This window comes from Varanus komodoensis, unplaced genomic scaffold (assembly GCF_004798865.1).
Source record: "Varanus komodoensis strain SLA01 unplaced genomic scaffold, ASM479886v1 scaffold23, whole genome shotgun sequence".
NCBI lineage: Eukaryota > Metazoa > Chordata > Lepidosauria > Squamata > Varanidae > Varanus > Varanus komodoensis.
Window position 1 is genome coordinate 18,455,168 of NW_025335627.1, and position 17,826 is coordinate 18,472,993.

The 17,826-nt window shown below is 40.4% G+C and overlaps 1 protein-coding gene across 1 annotated transcript in view; it reads left to right on the top strand.

Moving 5' to 3' along the window:
* SUCLA2 (succinate-CoA ligase ADP-forming subunit beta) overlaps positions 1 to 17,826 on the top strand; it is a 54,982-nt gene that overhangs the window by 26,424 nt on the left and 10,732 nt on the right. The window contains exons 5-7 of the mRNA XM_044431662.1: positions 13,426 to 13,587; positions 13,690 to 13,832; positions 17,308 to 17,428. Coding sequence (XP_044287597.1) covers positions 13,426 to 13,587; positions 13,690 to 13,832; positions 17,308 to 17,428 — 426 coding nt within the window. The remainder of the gene's footprint in view (positions 1 to 13,425; positions 13,588 to 13,689; positions 13,833 to 17,307; positions 17,429 to 17,826) is intronic.

A 17,826-nucleotide genomic window follows, 5' to 3' on the forward strand; every position in this document is an offset into this window, starting at 1 on the left:
AAGACGCTTGCTCCTGGGGAGGAAGCGTCTTTTAATTTCTTGGCTGCAGTTCCCGTCTGCAGTGATCTTGGAGCCCAGGAAAATAAAATCTGTCACTACCTCCATTTCTTCCCCATCTATTTGCTAGGAAGTGAGAGGACCGGATGCCATGATCTTAGTTTTCCTAATGTTGAGTTTCAAGCCAACTTTTGCACTCTCCTCCTTCACCCACATCCAGAGGCTCTTTAGTTCCTTTTCACTTTCTGCCATTAGAGTGGTATCATCTGCCTATCTGAGGTTGTTGATATTTCTCCCAGCAATCTTAATTCCAACTGGTGATTCATCTAGCCCCACCTTTCTCATGATGTGCTCTGCATATAAGTTAAATAGGCAGGGCGGCAGTATACAGCCTTGCTGAACTCCTTTCTCAATTTTGAACCAATCACTGGTTCCGTGTCCAGGTCTCACTGCTGCTTCTTGACCCGCATATAGGTTTCTCAAGAGACAAATAAGATGGTCTGGTACTCCCATCACTTTAGGAACTTGCCACAATTTGTTGTGATCCACACAATCAAAGACTTTAGCATAGTCAATGAAGCAGAAGTAGATGTTTTTCTGGAACTCCCTAACTTTCTCCATGATTCAGCGTATATTGGTAATTTGATCTCTAGTTCCTCTCTCTCTTCGAAATCCTGCCTATACTTCTGGTAGTTCTCGGTCCACATACTGCTGGATCCTAGCTTGTAGGATTTTGAGCATAACTTTGCTAGCATGTGAAATGAGTGCAATGGTGTGGTAGTTTGAACATTGCTCTTCTTTGGGATAGGAATGTAAACTGACCCTTTCCAAACCTGTGGCCACTGCTGAGTTTTTCCAAATTTGCTGGCATACTGAGTGTAGCCCTTTTACTGCATCATCTTTTAAGATTTTGAATAGCTCAGCTGGAATACTGCCACCTCCAATAGCTTTGTTGTTGCTCAGACTTCTTAAGGCTCATTTGACTTCACTTTCCAGGATGTCTGGCTCGAGATCAGCGACCACCCCATTGTGGTTATCAGGGACGTTAAGCTCTTTCTTGTATAGTTCTTCTGTGTAATCTTGCCACCTCTTCTTAATGTCTTCTGCCTCTGTTAGGTCCCTGCCATTTTGATCCTTTATCATGCCCATCTTTGCATGAAACATTTCCTTCATATCTCCAGTTTTCTTGAAGAGTTCTCTGGTCCTCCCTATTCTATTGTTTTCTTCTATTTTTTGCACTGTTCATTTAAGAAGGCATTCTTATCTTTTCTAGCTATTCTCTGGAATTCTGCATTCAATTGTTTGTATCTTTCTCTTTCTCCCTTGCCTTTCGCTTCTCTTCTTTCCTCAGCTGTTTGTAAAGCTTCCTCAGGCAGCCATTTTGCTTTCTTGCATTTCTTTTTCTTTGGGATGGTTTTAGTTGCTACCTCTGTACAATGCTGCAAACCTCCGTCCATAGTTCTTCAGGCACTCTGTCTATCAGATTGAATTCTTTAAATCTATCTGTCACCTCTACTGTACATTCATCAGGGATATGATTTAGGTCATACCTGAGTGGCCTAGTGCTTTTCTCTACTTTCCTCAATTTAAGCCTAAATTTTGTAACCAGAAGTCATGATCTGAGCCACAGTCAGCTCCTGGTCTAGTTTTTACTGAGTGTATAGAGCTTCTCCATCTTTGGCTGCAGAGCACATAGTCAGTCTGATTTCTGTGTTGACCGTCTGGTGATGTCCATGTGCAGAGTCGTCTCTTCGGTTGTTGGAAAAGAGTGTTTGCTATGACCATCGTATTCTCTTGAAAAAATTCTACCAGCCTGTGCCCTGCTTCATTTTGTACTTCAAGGCCAAACTTTCCTGTTATTCCAGTGATCTTTTGGCTTCCTACTTTAGCATTCCAATCCCCCATGATGATAAGGACATTATTTTTTGGTGTTAATTCTAGAAGGTGTTGTAGGCCTTCATAGAACTAGTCAACTTCAGCCTCTTCAGCACCAGTGGTTGGGGCATAGACTTGGACTTCTGTGATGTTGAATGGTTTGCCTTGGATTTGAACTGAGATCATTCTGTCATTTTGGAGATTGTATCCCAGTACTGCTTTTCCCACTCTTTTATTGACTATGAAGGCTACTCCATTTCTTCTGAGGGATTCTTGGCTGCAGTAGTATACCTGATGGTCATCTGAATTAAATTCCCCCATTCCTGTCCATTTTAGTTCACTGATTCCTAAGATGTCGATGTTCAGTCTTGTCATCTCTTGTTTGACCACATCCAGCTTGCCTTGATTCATGGATCTTACATTCCAGGTTCCTATGGAGTGTAGATCTTTGCAGCATCGGTCTCTCCTTTCACCACCAGATACATCTGCAACCGAGTGTCCTTTCGGCTCTGACCCAGTTGCTTCATTCTTTCTGGCGCTACTAGTACTAGCTCTCTGTTCTTCCCCAGTAGCATATTGGACACCTTCCGATCTGAGGGGCTCATCTTCCGGTGTCATATCTTTTTGCCTTTTGGTACTGTCCATGGGGTTTCATGGCAAAGATACTGGAATGGATTGCCATATCCTTCTCCAGTGGATCACGTTTTGTCAGAGCTCTCTGCTATGACCTGTCCATCTTGGGTGGCCCTGCACGGCATAGCTCATAGCTTCATTGAGCTACGCAAGCCCCTTCGCCACAACAAGGCTGTGATCCATGAAGGAGGTCAGAGTACATAGCCTCTTAGAAAAGACTGTTTGCTGGGCTAGTTCAGGTTACTCTCCACTTTGCCTCTGCCTGCTTCTGTCTCCTCTTTCACTTCAACTCCACCACCAAACTCATGTTCATTCTCCCTGGAACTCACTTTGGTCACTTGCTCCCTCGGAGCTTGGCTGCCTGTGTATGAGATGCCCTAGACCAGCTGCATCAACTTCCTCTGATCTGCTGAGCTAGGAGGCAGGAACCAGAATCAAATTCCTATATTTCCCTACACATTTGCCATGCAAGAATTGTCATGGCATTTGGATCTATTTATCCAAAGTATTTATTTTATATGAGAAGATTATATGAGAAGTATTTATATGAGAAGATTATGAAAACAATTCCTTTCCTGGGCAAAAAGGGAAAAATGTCAGGTGTAAGCCATGCCATAAATAGATGCAAGGCCTAGTTGAAAGAATGGAATAGAATAATGCAAACTGCTAATTTATATGTTATATTTATATCCCACCTTTTTTCCAAGGATCTCAGGGCGGTTTACATACCGTATTTTTTGCTCTATAAGACACACTTTTTTCCCCCTCAAAAGTAAGGGGAAATGTCTGTGCATCTTATAGAGCGAATATGTGTGTGCAGTAAGTCTGTCAGATGTGCAGCCCATGGGGAAGTGATGGGGAATGTGCCTGTGATTATGTGCCCATTTGATTCAGAATATTTTTTTTCTTGTTTTCCTCCTCTAAAAACTAGGTGCGTCTTATGGTCAGGCGCATCTTATAGAGCGAAAAATACGGTAATTCTCTATCCTCTCAATCTTATCCTCACAACAATAACTCTGTGAGATACGCTGGACTGAGAGTAGGTGACTGGCCCAAAGCCACCCAGTTGGTTCCATGACTGAGTGGGGGCTAGAACCCAGATCTCCTTAGTCCCAATCTCATGCTCTTAACCACCACATCATACTGCTTATTGGAAGAAAATGATAGGGATAAGAAGTAGGTATGCTTGAAGAATAATTTGGAAGAGCAAATTAAATAATGTACTTTGCAATACATCATTTTCCAATACTCTATATACTGTTTAGTAGTAGTGTGTTTTAGCAAGACATTTCCCAGTCTGTTTATCCAATTTATTTACTAGGGGGAAAGGTTTAACTTAACTAAGGCATTTGTATGCCACTCCATGGCCAAAGGATCTCGGTTCACAGTGTGCAATATAAATATATTATAAATGTATTTAAATTCAGTTAAAAATAAATAACAAGAAACAAAACCATAAAACATAGTAGAATGAAAATACATTATAAATAGAAAAAGGAAAATAAACACAATATGACCAATAAAAATAAACAATAAACCAGCAGCAAACCAGTAATCCAATCTAAAAACAGATACTAAATAAAAAAGTCTTGACTTGGCATCAAAAGCAAGATAAAGTGGGTTGTTTAGTTAAATACCTAAGTTTGGAATATCACTCACGTTTATAGTACAGAAAGATGCAGTAAAAGAAATCTAGAGCTTTTTCTTATTGTATATAACACAGTATATGACCTCTTATTTTAGAAACAGAAACAGAAAGAGTCAGAAGGAGTCTCCCGGGCCATCTAGTCTGACTCCTGGCTGCAGCCAGCTCCACTCATGACATGCCTACCATGTGCATGTCCAGCCTGTCCTTGAACACCCTCACCGATGGGGCTTCAACCACCTCCCGTGGAAGCTCATTCCATACCCTGGGGGTCCTAACTGTCAGGAAATACTACGGCTTCCCCTTCCTAGTGTCCCTATGCTGCACTGATTGCATCCTGGCTATATCTCTCCTGTAACAAGGGGCCCATAACTGGACACAATACTCCAGTTGTGGGCATACCAGAATTGTAAAGGGTGGTACTAATACCTCTCTCGATCTAGAAGCCATGCTTCTGGTTATGCATCCAAGGGTGGCCTTCGCCCTCTTGACTGCTGCGTCACACTGTTGACTCATGTTTAGCCTGCAGTCCGCCAGCACCCCAAGATCCCTTTAACATGTGCTGCTCTCCAGCCACTTGTCCCCTAACCTGTACTTAGGACACCTATTCCTATGCCCCAAGTGCAAGACCTTGCACTTATCCACTTTGAATGCCAACCTGTTGACCGTTGTCCACTTCCATAGCCTGTCCAGATCCTTCTGGATCTGGAGTACCTGCTCCTCAGTTATGACCTTCCTTGCTAGTTGCGAGGTCATGTCTGACCCTTCATGACCCCATGGTCAACACTGTTCCAGGCGGTTATGACCACCACCACCATTTTAGTATTGTCTGCAAATTTGATCAGCAAACTGGTCACCCCCTCTTCCAGGTCATTGATGAAAAGATTGAACAGGATTGAACAGGTGCACGCATGTGCGCATGTGCAGAAAGGCAGGGGCATGCGTGCACAGAGATCAAATTCTCTCAACGAGTCCAAACAATCTCCTTGTGGACTCGCTCAGAGAAAAGGGTCTCCAAGGCGCTGCCTTGCTCGCAAAGAGATAATTTTCTCCGAGCGAGTCCAAAACAACCTCCTTGCGAGCAAGCCGGCACACGTGGCAAGCTATGCCTTGCCAGATCAATGGGCATGGCGGGCCGGATCCAGCCCACAGGCTGTAGTTTGAGGACCCATGCTCTAATCCATCAGACAGTGCATCAGTCTATGCTGAAAACTCCTCAATTTCTCAGCCAGGATTTTGGGACATTATGGCTGATGGGTTGTGCCATAAATCTATTCCTTATTTCATTTCAACATAGCTCAGTGTCCCTAGGTTTCCCCATTCTGTACTTGCTTTTTCGAAAAACCAGGAGCTTGGGACATTCCAACTCATTGTTATTCACAGCTATACCCTATTTCAGTGCTATTAGTCATTGTGACTAATGAGATTAATTGTGACTAAAACTGAATTGTCTCAAGTGAGTTCAGTGGGACTTACAGAAAAAGTCATCCTGAGCTTTTTGGAAATTTGGAATTGAATTCACTACATCCATGCTATATGTAAATAATTCACCTAAAATAAAGTGCAGTGAGCTGAGAATGATCAGCCAGAATACCTAGTACTTGCTATTTAAAATCATTTGTGTTTCAGGATCCTGCTTAAGCACAAGACACTTTTTCTTTTTGGAACAACTTCAGAATCATCATCATCTGTGGCTACTTTTAGCAACAGCGATGTAACTTAAAAGTATCAGTAAGCAAGCAAAAGGTTGCAATCATCAATAAATGCACCATGGATAGGTTTGTGGTAAGGACCAGCAAGATAACATAGGTGAAAAGTAAATTCCCCAGGTCTTTTGTATCACAATTTCTCCTTCTTACATTATTAACTATCAACACACAGTATTCTTAATATAATTAAGAATGACATTATTGGGACCATGCTACACTCCAACAGATAGAGTAGAAAATGGCTGGACATGGTGTATGCAAAGGAACTTGAACAGCATGGAAGACATACTGAGTTTACCAGTTTAAACTTGGAGGAGTAGAGCAATGTGCATAATGTTCCATTAATATTTGCCTGTGTGGCAGCAGAGGATGGAATAGTATATATTTCAGAAACAATAGATATATTGGGAAGTGCCCACAAAGCAGAATATTTAAGGAATTTGCAGTGAAATCTGTAATAGTGAAAATTTAATAGCCATGTGCATAGTTTTGTCACAGTGCTGCAAATCTGACAAAGATTGAGAGACTCAGAATAAACAAGGAATTCCCATTTAACACATATTTTAACGAAAGACTTAAGTACTCCAAGCAAAATAGAAAGTGCTGTTGAAGTTGTAAAATATTCCTATAAGAGTCATTTTGCTTCATCTTCACTGAATTGTTAATCATATCAAAATTAATTCTCCCTCAGATGTTGGATAGACTGAACAATTTATTAAGATCTGACCTATTCTTACGTATAAAGCTTTGTGAAGAAAACTGACAGAATAGATGGAAGCCTCTAACCCAAAGTATCTGACACGGAGTAATACGCTCAGTATATTGAAGGCTATAGCTGCACCTCTGGACAAACTGAGACTGTTGCTCAGATGATGCTATTGAAATTTGGAAGACACTTCAAGAAACACTGAAGAAAGAAATGCTTACCTAACGAAGTTTACTATTTATACTTTATTGTGAATTTCAATATCAATATGCCAGTGTAAATCTGGACATGCCCATTATTCATATGCTTCTATAAAGACAAGCCAAATATCAATGTTTATGTTCATGTGCCTGTATGTCATCCATTCTAATATTGAAAGTGTCAGGACAGCCCAGATTAGCAGCCTGTGAGAATGTATGCTCGGATTAGCAGGGAGATGTCTGTTACAGAGCTCAGCAGTTTTATGTTTCATTGATGAGAACACCCACGAAACCCTCTGCAAAGACAAACCTTTCACAGGCAGCACTGTTGGGTAGAGGCACACCTGCCAGCCTCAAATTTCTAAAACATGTACAGAGTATTTTATAGCCTTCTAGTCACAAACACAAGCACAGAGCAGTTGATGACAAAATAGTAGCCACATGAGGTATTTACACATAGGACAATGCAGCGGAGGGGGAGTGAACATAGGATGATTGTACAGCGATGACTGGTGATTACTGTCTATTGACATGACAATCAGTAAAGCATGTAACTACCATGAGTCCAGTTTTCTGTTTAAACATGCAAACGAAACTGATGCAACATGGCCAGGAGCTGTGCTGAGAACTTGTCAAAACTGGAGTGGGAGGTGAAGCAACAAAGTATCTTGAGTGCCTTAATTGAAGATGTGCTCTGTGTTCCTTGAGGATTTATTTGCCACTTTGTAATACATACCACATGGGATTAGTGAGATAACTTCATATTGTACTGTTAAGGCTGAATGGGGCATGGAAACTTTTCCTGATAAGTCCGTTCTGAGGCAGATTTCCTTTATGATGGGGAAAGGCATTTGGGCAGCTTCTAGGGCAGGGGTCCTCCAACTTTTCCACCAGGGGGCCAGTTGGAAGCTTCTGGTGCTGGGTGCGGGCCGGAAAGGTGGTGTCAGTGGTGTGCGTGGGCTGGGGCGGGGGTGGAGCGCGTGGTGAGGCGAGGTGCGGGCTGGCATGCACTGCGAGGCAGGCTCACAAGGCAGCTGTTTGCTCGCTTGAAGATTGTTTTCTTTGAGAGAGCAAACCGCTGCCTCCCTTTGTGCGGGGTAAGGTGGGCGGCAGCGGGTCCAAATGGGCATGGCGGGCCAGATAAACGAGCATGGTGGACCAGAGCCGGCCCCCAGGCCTTAGTTTGAGAACCCATGTTCTAGTGCATTCCTAGATGGGAGTCAGGTACCAGGTTGAAGACCAAACAAAAATACACAAGACTCTGTCCTTTTTCATATAAGATTTCTTTGTATTTGCCTAACAAAAGCATTGTTAGGTCTTCAGTCCTTTGCAGTATAGAAAGTAGTTTTTGTCAATCTAATGTCGTAGTGTCAGTCTTTTAGCTGTCAATGTGTTATTTTCTTAAGAAACAGATTTTTAAAAAATGTACAAAGCGTGTTCCAGTACAAAGTTTATCTATATTCCAAAAGATGATTACTGGAAGTTGCCAAAACATATGTCTGAAGGAGGAATCAACAGTATTAGATGTCTAGCAGTTAGCTAGCTTAGACAAACCCATAGTAAAGAGACATTATAGCATCCAATAAAAATGTTTTAAGCAATAATGTTTAATTTGTTGAATATGACATAAAGATCCACTGAATTTTTTTTATATGGATGCTAAAGCAACAATGCTTAGACTGAATATGGCATTCCAATATCTGATTGCATTCCTCCATTAGACCCAATGTATCATATTCATGCCCCACTAACTGATCCCAAGTAAAAATCAATTTGTTCATTCAAGCCTACCAGAAGAATTTTTATTACTGATTTTAAGTCTGGATTTTGCCATAAGGTCAATTTAGCATGCAAAAATGAATCAAACTGTGACTAATGTGATACTGTCTGCCAGACATCTCAAACAGCCCTAATAATAAAAAAGGAGCCCTATCTGTTTTAATATGCTATACCATTCATATGAACAGCTGCTGAGCCTTCAAGTAGGAAATAGCATAAGCTTTTGACCTCGGCCTCATTCCCACCCCACTCCTGCATGCCCTTTTTCTCTCCCTCCATGGGAGTGTTTACTGATGATATTTTGAACCAAGTTAGTCCCCTGAATTGATGGAAATCAGTGGCCAGGCATCTTGAATAACATCTTTTCAGTTGCTAAGTCAGCTTTTCACAGCAGTAGTTTCCTCTGCAAGCACAAATAAAGTCTTTTCATTATTTTCCATTGTTAATTTAAAAATGAAAAAATGACAGTTGAATAAGCAGAAAAATTGTATTTCTCAGTCCAGGAATAAAAATTACACTGCAGGGAAGACAGTATCTAATGATAAAGGTTTAAAGGATAATGCTGTACATCTAGCACTAGAGTTAAAAATCTAAAAAATGAATAATTTTAAGCAGTCATTAGCTCAAGAGATTGCCGTATTATAATGTGAATTTTATATAATATTTAGGAGCATATAATAAGTACTATTATGATTGTGTGACTGAATTCCTACCATTCCTAGTGTATATTTACTACACCTGTAATTATGGAGCAGTAATTTTATATACAAGTATCTAAATTATGAAAATCAAGTTATCTAAAAACTTACACAAAGAGTACCTTCCTTTTTTGTAAAATGTTCTGTTGTTGTTGTTAGTCATGAAGTCGTGTCTGACCCATCGCAACACCATAGACAACATTTCTCCTGGCCTTCTTGTCCTCCTCCATCCCCTGCAATCCACGTAAACTCACACCAACTGCTTCAGTGACTCCATCCAGCCACCTCATCCTCTGCCATCCCCTTCTTTTGCCGTCAGTTGTTCCCAGCATTAGGCTCTTCTCCAGTGAGTCCTTCCTTCTGGTTAGGTAGCCAAAGTATTTGAGTTTCATCTTCATGATCTGGCCTTCTAAAGAGCAGTCAGGGTTGATCTCCTCTAGGACTGACTGGTTTGATCTCCTTGCAGTCCAAGGGACTAGCAGGAGTCTTCTCCAGCACCATAATTCAAAGGCCTCAGTTCTTCAGTGCTCAGCCCTCCTTATGATCCAGCTTTCACAGTTGTTCTATTGAGTTCTGAATTAATGTTTAATCATCAAATTTGCACATTTATTTAAGAAATTTGTGAAGAACTATAAGTTGCTAACTTAATTTAAATCAAAGTTTTCTCTAGGTCAGGGGTTGGCAACCTTAAACACTCAAAGAGTCATTTGGACCCGTTTCCCTCAGAAAAGAAAACACTGGGAGCCACAAAACCCTTTTGACATCTAAAATGAAGATAACACTGCTTATATCATTTTTTACTTTTATGCTATGTATAAAAAAACTAAAGTGTGTTGCATTTATGAAATCAATGAATGATTCTTTTATATAATCTTCATCTGTGAACGGCTTCCCGTGCCTGACTATTTCCTGAGCGGCCACAAAACTAGCATATGTAGTTGAGTTTGCAGACTTAATCCACTTCTTGAGATTATTTTTGCTCAGATCAACCTTCTGCATCAGGTCCGAAATGACTTTTTTCTCTCATCTCCATCCGGATATTTTTCAGCAAAGGCTGTGTGTTTATTCTGGAAATGTCTTGCAACATTCGACTTTTTGTTGTTTTCCAATTTCTCACCACATATTAAGCATATTGGTAAACCAGTCTCATCAGCAGTGAAAGCAAATAAATCTGCCCACGTACCGTTAAATGTTCTGTTTACCTCTGAAACTTTTCTTTTCTTGGATTTATCCATGGTTGGCCTACCGGGGGTCAAAAAGCTCAGTAAATAGTGTACCGGCAGGTGTCGCACGTTGGCGGTTGTGACGCATATTTTGAGTGACAGGGAGCCACAGCAGAGGGATGAAAGGGCATGTGGCTCCGGAGCTGTGGGTTGCTGACCCCTGCTCTAGGTGATTAACTCAATCCACCCTGCTTCCTTTCTCTCCACTGTGCTGCTTCTCTGCTCATAGTACATGTATGGTGTGCTCTTTGGGTGAACAAAAGCCAACCGTTTACTTACACCCTCCCCCATACACAGATAGCATTAAAAAAAAGATGCTAGTGACCAACAGTGGGCATCCTTCTTGCTTCCTATTTCTTCCATTAATCCTTTTAAACAAAGATGATTAGTGAGCATCCTGATGAACTGCTTGGATGCTTTAGCAGAAAGGATAACTGTCTCGGGGTAGCTGGTGAGATTCTTGCATACTTGACAGTTAATTGATATTTATTTATTTAATTTGTTTAAAAGCCAGCTGTTAGCAACATGCTCTCTGAGTGGCCATTACAATATAAAATCAACAAATAACATTGATAATATATAGTACACTTAAAATAACATAATAAATAGAACAAAATAATTAAAATATGCATTAATATAATTTTAAAAAGTGCAACGATATAAAAAATCTACGTGGTGCCAGAGGTGTGCTGGAAAAGGACTTTTTGCCAGGAGCCTGAAACTCAATAAGGTAGGTGTTTGGCAAATCTCTGGCAGTAGAGTGTCCCATAATTGGGGATCTCAACAATGTGAGAATGTTCCATGGGTGCCATCATGTATTATCCCAGCTGTGGGCTTAAGCTTTTTTTTGTGGGGGGGTTCCTAAGGAAGGCAATATGCCAGGTGTAGGTTTGCTTACAAGGAATTTATTGAGTAAATTGAAGAACTTCTAATGCTACATGTTCTCAATGAGTAACCAATCAACAAAGTTCCTATCAGCTTGAATGAGCAGTCATCAAAGCCTTTAGTTCTGAGTGAGATTGTGCAGACCAAGGGAAAGTGGGGCTAAGCACCTACTTATCTTTGCTGCTTATGCCATGAAGCTTTGCAATCTAAGCAACATGAAAGTTTCTCACTGTAGCAGGTCCAGCCGTAGCTGATAAGTAGAGTTACAGGGATTGTTGGAAGATTTTCACAGACAAGGTAGCTGGTTTAATCCTGGGATGCAGGCCTTGTTATGGACTATGATAGCAAGTGTTAATGAGTGTTGATGTTCTGAGGTGTCCTTGGTCCTTCTCTGCTGAACTAGGCTTTTTAGCCAAGCCAGACAAGATGGAGGTTTTGCCCACAAAATGGAAGACATCCACAGCCTACATACCACTAAATGGTGCCAGGGAGATATACCTAGTCACAAAATGCTGAACCATAAAACCTATCAGTTTTAAAAAGGGATCCCACCAAACAACTGGCAAATCCCAGAGATCATTTGTGAATCCAGAGGTGACCCATAGTTTGCCAGTGATTTGTAGGAGAGAACTGTTAAGGCAGAGATGGGAACCTCCAGCTCCTGGGATGTATTGGGCCTGAGGAGGTTCTCTATGCTAGCAGTTTCTTCGTGTGGCTCAGCTCAGCCTTCCACAAAAGGAAAAACTCTCAGCAGTTGAGCACTTACTGTTTATGATTGTATGCGCACTTAGTTTTTATCCCAACTTTCTTCCAAGGAGCCTGTGATCCTTTCCATTTCATTCTTTTGGGAATCCTGAGTAGATTAGTCAATCAGTGACTGGTCCAAAAGTGTTCAATAAGCTTCATGGCCAAGTGGGAACTAAATCCTAGTCCAACACCCTAACTATGTCACCACACTGGCTGCCAGTTGTTCTTCCCTGCTTAGCACTGAGAAGGGAAAGAAAATCCTGCCTTAGTGTTTAACAGGGAAAAACACCCCTGATCAGATACTGGTCAGGAATAAGACCTTTTCCTTCTTGATTGAGGAAGGCTGCCAAATGTTTCAGTTTTGCTTCCTTCTTAGTAAACATGTAGAGGCATGACCTGTTACTAGCTGTGATGCACATGCTTACTTCTCAATAAACATGTTTCCTACTAGATATTAGTAGCAATGGAATTTGGATGGGGGATCAGTTTTTCAGCCTCGCCCATGGGTAAAATGTGGTCACTGAGAACCTTTCTGAAATGGGACAAAGTCTTTAAACCAAAAAATTTCCTCACCCTTGCCTTAATGATGTATGTCATAGATGTGTGCTTTTGGAATTTGAAATCATGTCAGCACTGGCAAGACCCAGACTGTCATTTTTACTTTTCAGTTTTTAGGCAGTAATGTAAGCTTACTTTCATGCTTATTTGAGGAATATGAAAACCATGCAAATTCAAGAGGGTTCATTTTAATTCTACTGGGATTTAATACTAATTCATTTTAATTTGACTGTGTTACCCCATGGAAAAGCTAAGTGTGTGTGTGTGTGTGTGTGTGTGTGATGTTTTTCTCTAAGTCTGTCTTAACAATGTAAGTGAAACCACTGGTCTTTAGCTGTTCTCCATCTTCATTTCAGAAGAATGTCTACCTGAGGTCAGGAGGCATTCTGGGATGCTGAAACTGGAGGGTAGCTCAAACGTCAGTCAGTGCTGTGCTTTGAAGTATGTCTGTCCATGCAACAGACATTTTTTTTTCTTTTTTCTTTTACATTAAAATAATGACACTCAGAAGAGCAAAGGCCTCCTGGGCTCTGAGGTTATCATGGGTGCTATAGCACGTAAAGTACAATACTGGGGAAGGCAACCTTTGATTTTTACGTGAAGTAATCTAGAATATTGGTTCTTGCTACAGAAGCACATTCCTATTAAAACTATTGAAGAAAAGATTGCATGATATAATTTACTTACAGAATATCATTTCCTAGTTTTTTAAGGAAAATTAATGCTTTCAATTTAAAGGGATCTAAAATACAATTTGTTTGTCTTCCAAGTGATGTGTATGGACGCAAAGATAAATTTTGATAGCAATTCAGCTTATCGTCAGCAGAAAATCTTTGAGCTACAGGACTGGACCCAAGAAGATGAGAGAGACAGGGATGCAGCAAAGGCAGATCTCAATTATATAGGATTAGATGGAAGCATCGGATGTCTGGGTATGTTGGACATATTGAATAGTGTGGATGTGGGTGCCTGAGCATGTGGGTGCCTGAGGTGTGGGTGCCTGAGCATTCACACTCTCTTTGTTCTGCTTTTAGTGAATGGAGCTGGTCTTGCTATGGCCACAATGGATATAATCAAACTTCATGGAGGTACTCCAGCAAACTTTCTTGATGTTGGAGGTGGTGCTACAGTGCAACAAGTAACTGAGGCATTTAAACTTATTACTTCAGATAAAAAGGTAAGAGCACAGTTGTTATTTGGAGTTTACTATGTAATCTTATATTTATTTCTTGAGGATTGCTAGTGGGCTGAAATACAGATTAGAATACTGTGTCTCATAATATGTATATAAGATACAGTATTTGTAATCTTACAGCACAATCCTGTGTTTATTTGTACTCATAGCAGTGTTCAATGAGATTTCCCACCAGTATATATGTTTAGGATTGTGGTCTTAATCTTGTAATCTAGTAAATGTTCATCACTGAGGTCTTTGTCCTGTATATATTCTTAAATTCATTATTCACTTTATATTAAAGAGGAAACCCTGAAATTGTCAATAAACAGATAATTTCTCGTATTTATATCCCTCCTTTTTGGGATATGTATTTTTTTAAGATCCGTTTCAGGAGAGCACCAAAGCACCTGGAAGGCAATAAGTGCCAATGGCGAGTATTACTGCTACACCCAACACCAAGTTTGATGGGTGCCTTGCTGGAGTCTTGTCCATCGTAGAAAGAGGCTGCAGGATCGTGTTTGACATCCTCCAACCTTTTGGTAAAGTTAGAGGCACACCCCCATCTCTGGCTTTGCTGTTGGAAACTGCCACATTACTGTCCATGGGGGCCATCAAGAGGGTCCACTCCAACCTCTCCAGAGGTTTTTACTCTCAATATTTTACAGTACTGAAGCAGGATGGGAGACTTGGACTGATCCTGGACCTCAGAGGCATAAACCAGTTCCTCACATCCAGGAAGTTCAGAATGGTCTCCCTATAGAGCATTCTCCCACTACTGCATCAGGGAGACTGATTCACCTGCATTGACCTTAAAGATGCCTATTTCCACATTGCCATAGGCTACAATTGCAGGCATTTCCCATGCTTCCAAACCAGGGAGAAGACATTCCAATTTTCATTCCTCCCATTCAGCCTCTCAGCTGGCCTCAGGGTCTTCACAAAATGCATGGCGGTGATATAACTTCAGTCCCATGTTTTTTTTCCAAAACTCAATAAGATGACATCTTTTAAATGTAGGACTCTGCCCTCAATGTTTTAATAACTCTCATTCTTACTTAAACCTCATATGACTGTCATTATTCCCCTCCCCTAATTTTTGGCAATAGTTTCAGAAGAGTTAATACACTAAAGAAACATTGGGCAATATGATTTTAATTCACTGGTATGAAACAATAGCATCATTTTAGGATATGTTGCTACAGCATGAACATTTATTATCTTGAGATGCGATCCTGTGGCTTTCCAACATCATCTGTGGAGCCCTAGCAGTATTCAGCCCCTGCCCTGATGCAGCACAGACACTGGGGAAAGAACCATGCTAGGGCTGAAAACAGCCATCTAGATGAAATAGAGGGCAGAACATATGGCATGTATTGCATACATGTAAGTCTTTAAGTTTGGAAGCTGATGTGCATCAAGGGTGGGTGCTAGGATTGTGTCTTCAATATCTTACGAGTTGTTGCCAAAACATGTAAGTGCCAGAGCATGGCAACCATATATGCATATGGTTTGCATATGCACTTCCACAAACATATACAGTTTGTTCATGCACTTCTTTAAGCACTTCCAACATGCATACATCGCCTTGGTGTCAAAAAACAATGGAGCAACTTGCAGTTGATTTTGTTTATCTCTCCACACAAAAGTAATTTCTGCTCTGCTTTACTAATGGTTGTCCTTATCTCAAAGATGTAATGTCTTACACCAGTTCTCTGTCAGCTGCATTTGTTGCCAGTTGAAGTCCAAGCCCAATTCAAACTGCTTGTACTAAGCTGGAAGCAGCTTGGAGGAGTGTTATCTGAGATAGTGCATTGCCCCATAAACCAAAAGCCTTTTAAGGTTTATAAATTGCTGCTGTGCCTGGTTGTTGTCCTATAATTGTTGTTTGTTAGATTGCTTGTATTTTATGAGAATAGTATTTTACAAATATATATTTTTATATTGTTCATGAGTATTTTATGAATTGTATTTATGATTTTGATATTTGTAAACCATCCAGAGAGCCCATGGGATAGTATATAAATGTAATAAATAAAAATGATGTTTGTTGATCAATATATTACATATTTCAACAATATGTTAAAGATATCCCATGGTCGTCATCACTTTTTCTAATTTCCTGATTTCAACTCTACCTTAAACCACAGTGCTTCTCTTCCCATTGGATTTTAAGATTAATTTAAGATTTAGTATTTGCATTCTTTCCCACCGAGCAACATATTTAAATTGTGCACAGCCTCACTTTCATTTTTTTTCTTGAAGCCAGCACATGTTTGTGTTTTATTTTTCATAGCCATTGTGGGTGCTCACTTTTTAAGATGAACGTGTTAACTATTTGGGGTTCCTTTCCTTCTAGCCACTACAGGTGCAGCATAGCAGTATCTTGAATATATGAAGCCTGAGTCACAGGAAAGGAAAACGTATTTCCTCTGATTGAGCAGTGGGATTTTGAATGTTTTCTCATGTTTGAGTGTGTGACTGTGTATGCTCATTTAAATGCTCATATACAGCTCATCTTTGGTTTTCAGACTCTTGCTTACTATTATATGATGAACTATACTCCCAAAATCTGAGGAAAAATGTATCTTTCTAGACTCAAGTAATTGACTGTAAAAAGACCACTGTGGGGCATACCTCATAGGACACATATTAATTATTCTATGTCCTAGTGTGTCTGTTCCACAAGAAGGCTTGTGGGAGAAGCCCAGTGAAGAGCCTGGGTTGAGCTATCTGACATTAAAGGGTGTATGTGCTAGTCAGAATTTAATTATTGCCAGTCGTTTTAGTAATTCATGTAAGTTTTAAGATCTGATGCCTTAAAAGCTTTGTTGCCTAAAGTTTTATTAACACAATGGCATTAATGAAATCATATTACTGATGTTCTTTATGGTGGTCTCTGTGTATCACACATATGGGCTTCAGCACCAGTGCAATACCCAGGTCAGAAGAAACTTCTACAACTCAGCATCACAGAGTGGGTGGGGGCCCTGCCCCTTCTGGAGTCTGGTTATAAAGGGGAGGGCCCTTCCCAGTCCCTTGGTTCCTTTTTGTTTGCATATTGCTGAGATTGGAATTGCTTCTACTATCTCTCCTTTTTCTTTGTTCTTCAAAAAATAAAAAATATAAATATTAAATCCTCCTCTTCATCTTACAACAGCCCCTCCATCCTGTGAAGGGTAAGCTTACCAATTGTCCATACGTGTGATACACAGAGATCATGATGAAGAAAGGCAGGTTGCTTATCTGTAACTGTCATTCTTCAAGTGGTCAGGTAACCTGCCTTCACTCTTCTTGGCCAGTTTGGCTACTTTGGTTTTATTATTTCTTCTTCAAAAATGCAAACTATTTAAAAATCCTAATTTAGCAAAAGAAAAATACTTTAAAGCTCTTATGCATAAGAAATGAACTAAAGAATTTGTACTTTGTTTAATCTTAAGCTTCACTCATAAGTCCAATGCATTGCTCCTTTACACAGGTGCAGGCTATTCTGGTAAATATTTTTGGAGGCATTATGCGATGTGATGTGATTGCACAGGGTATAATTATGGCAGTAAAAGATTTGGATCTAAAAATACCTATTGTTGTTCGATTACAAGGTGAGTTTTCCACGTGTTACTGAATTCAGAGATATGGCAATAAGTAATTATTTTGCTACACAATTTGCTTTCTCCATTAGTTTCATCATCTTTATCAGGAAAAAAAATCTTAAGTCCTATTCACATGTTATTGTCAAGGTCATGAATGTAAAGCAGATGGAAAAATTTGATGTTGCTAGTCGCGAAGTTGCGCCTGACCCATCATGGCCCCATGGACAACATTCCTCCAGGCCTTCCTGTCCTCCATCATCCCCTGGAGTCCACTTAAGCTCACACCAACTGCTTCAATGACTCCATCAAGCCACCTCATTCTCTGCCGTCCCCTTCTTCCTTTGCCGTCAACTGTTCCCAGCATTAGGATCTTCTCCAGTGAGTCCTTCCTTCTCATTAGGTGGCCA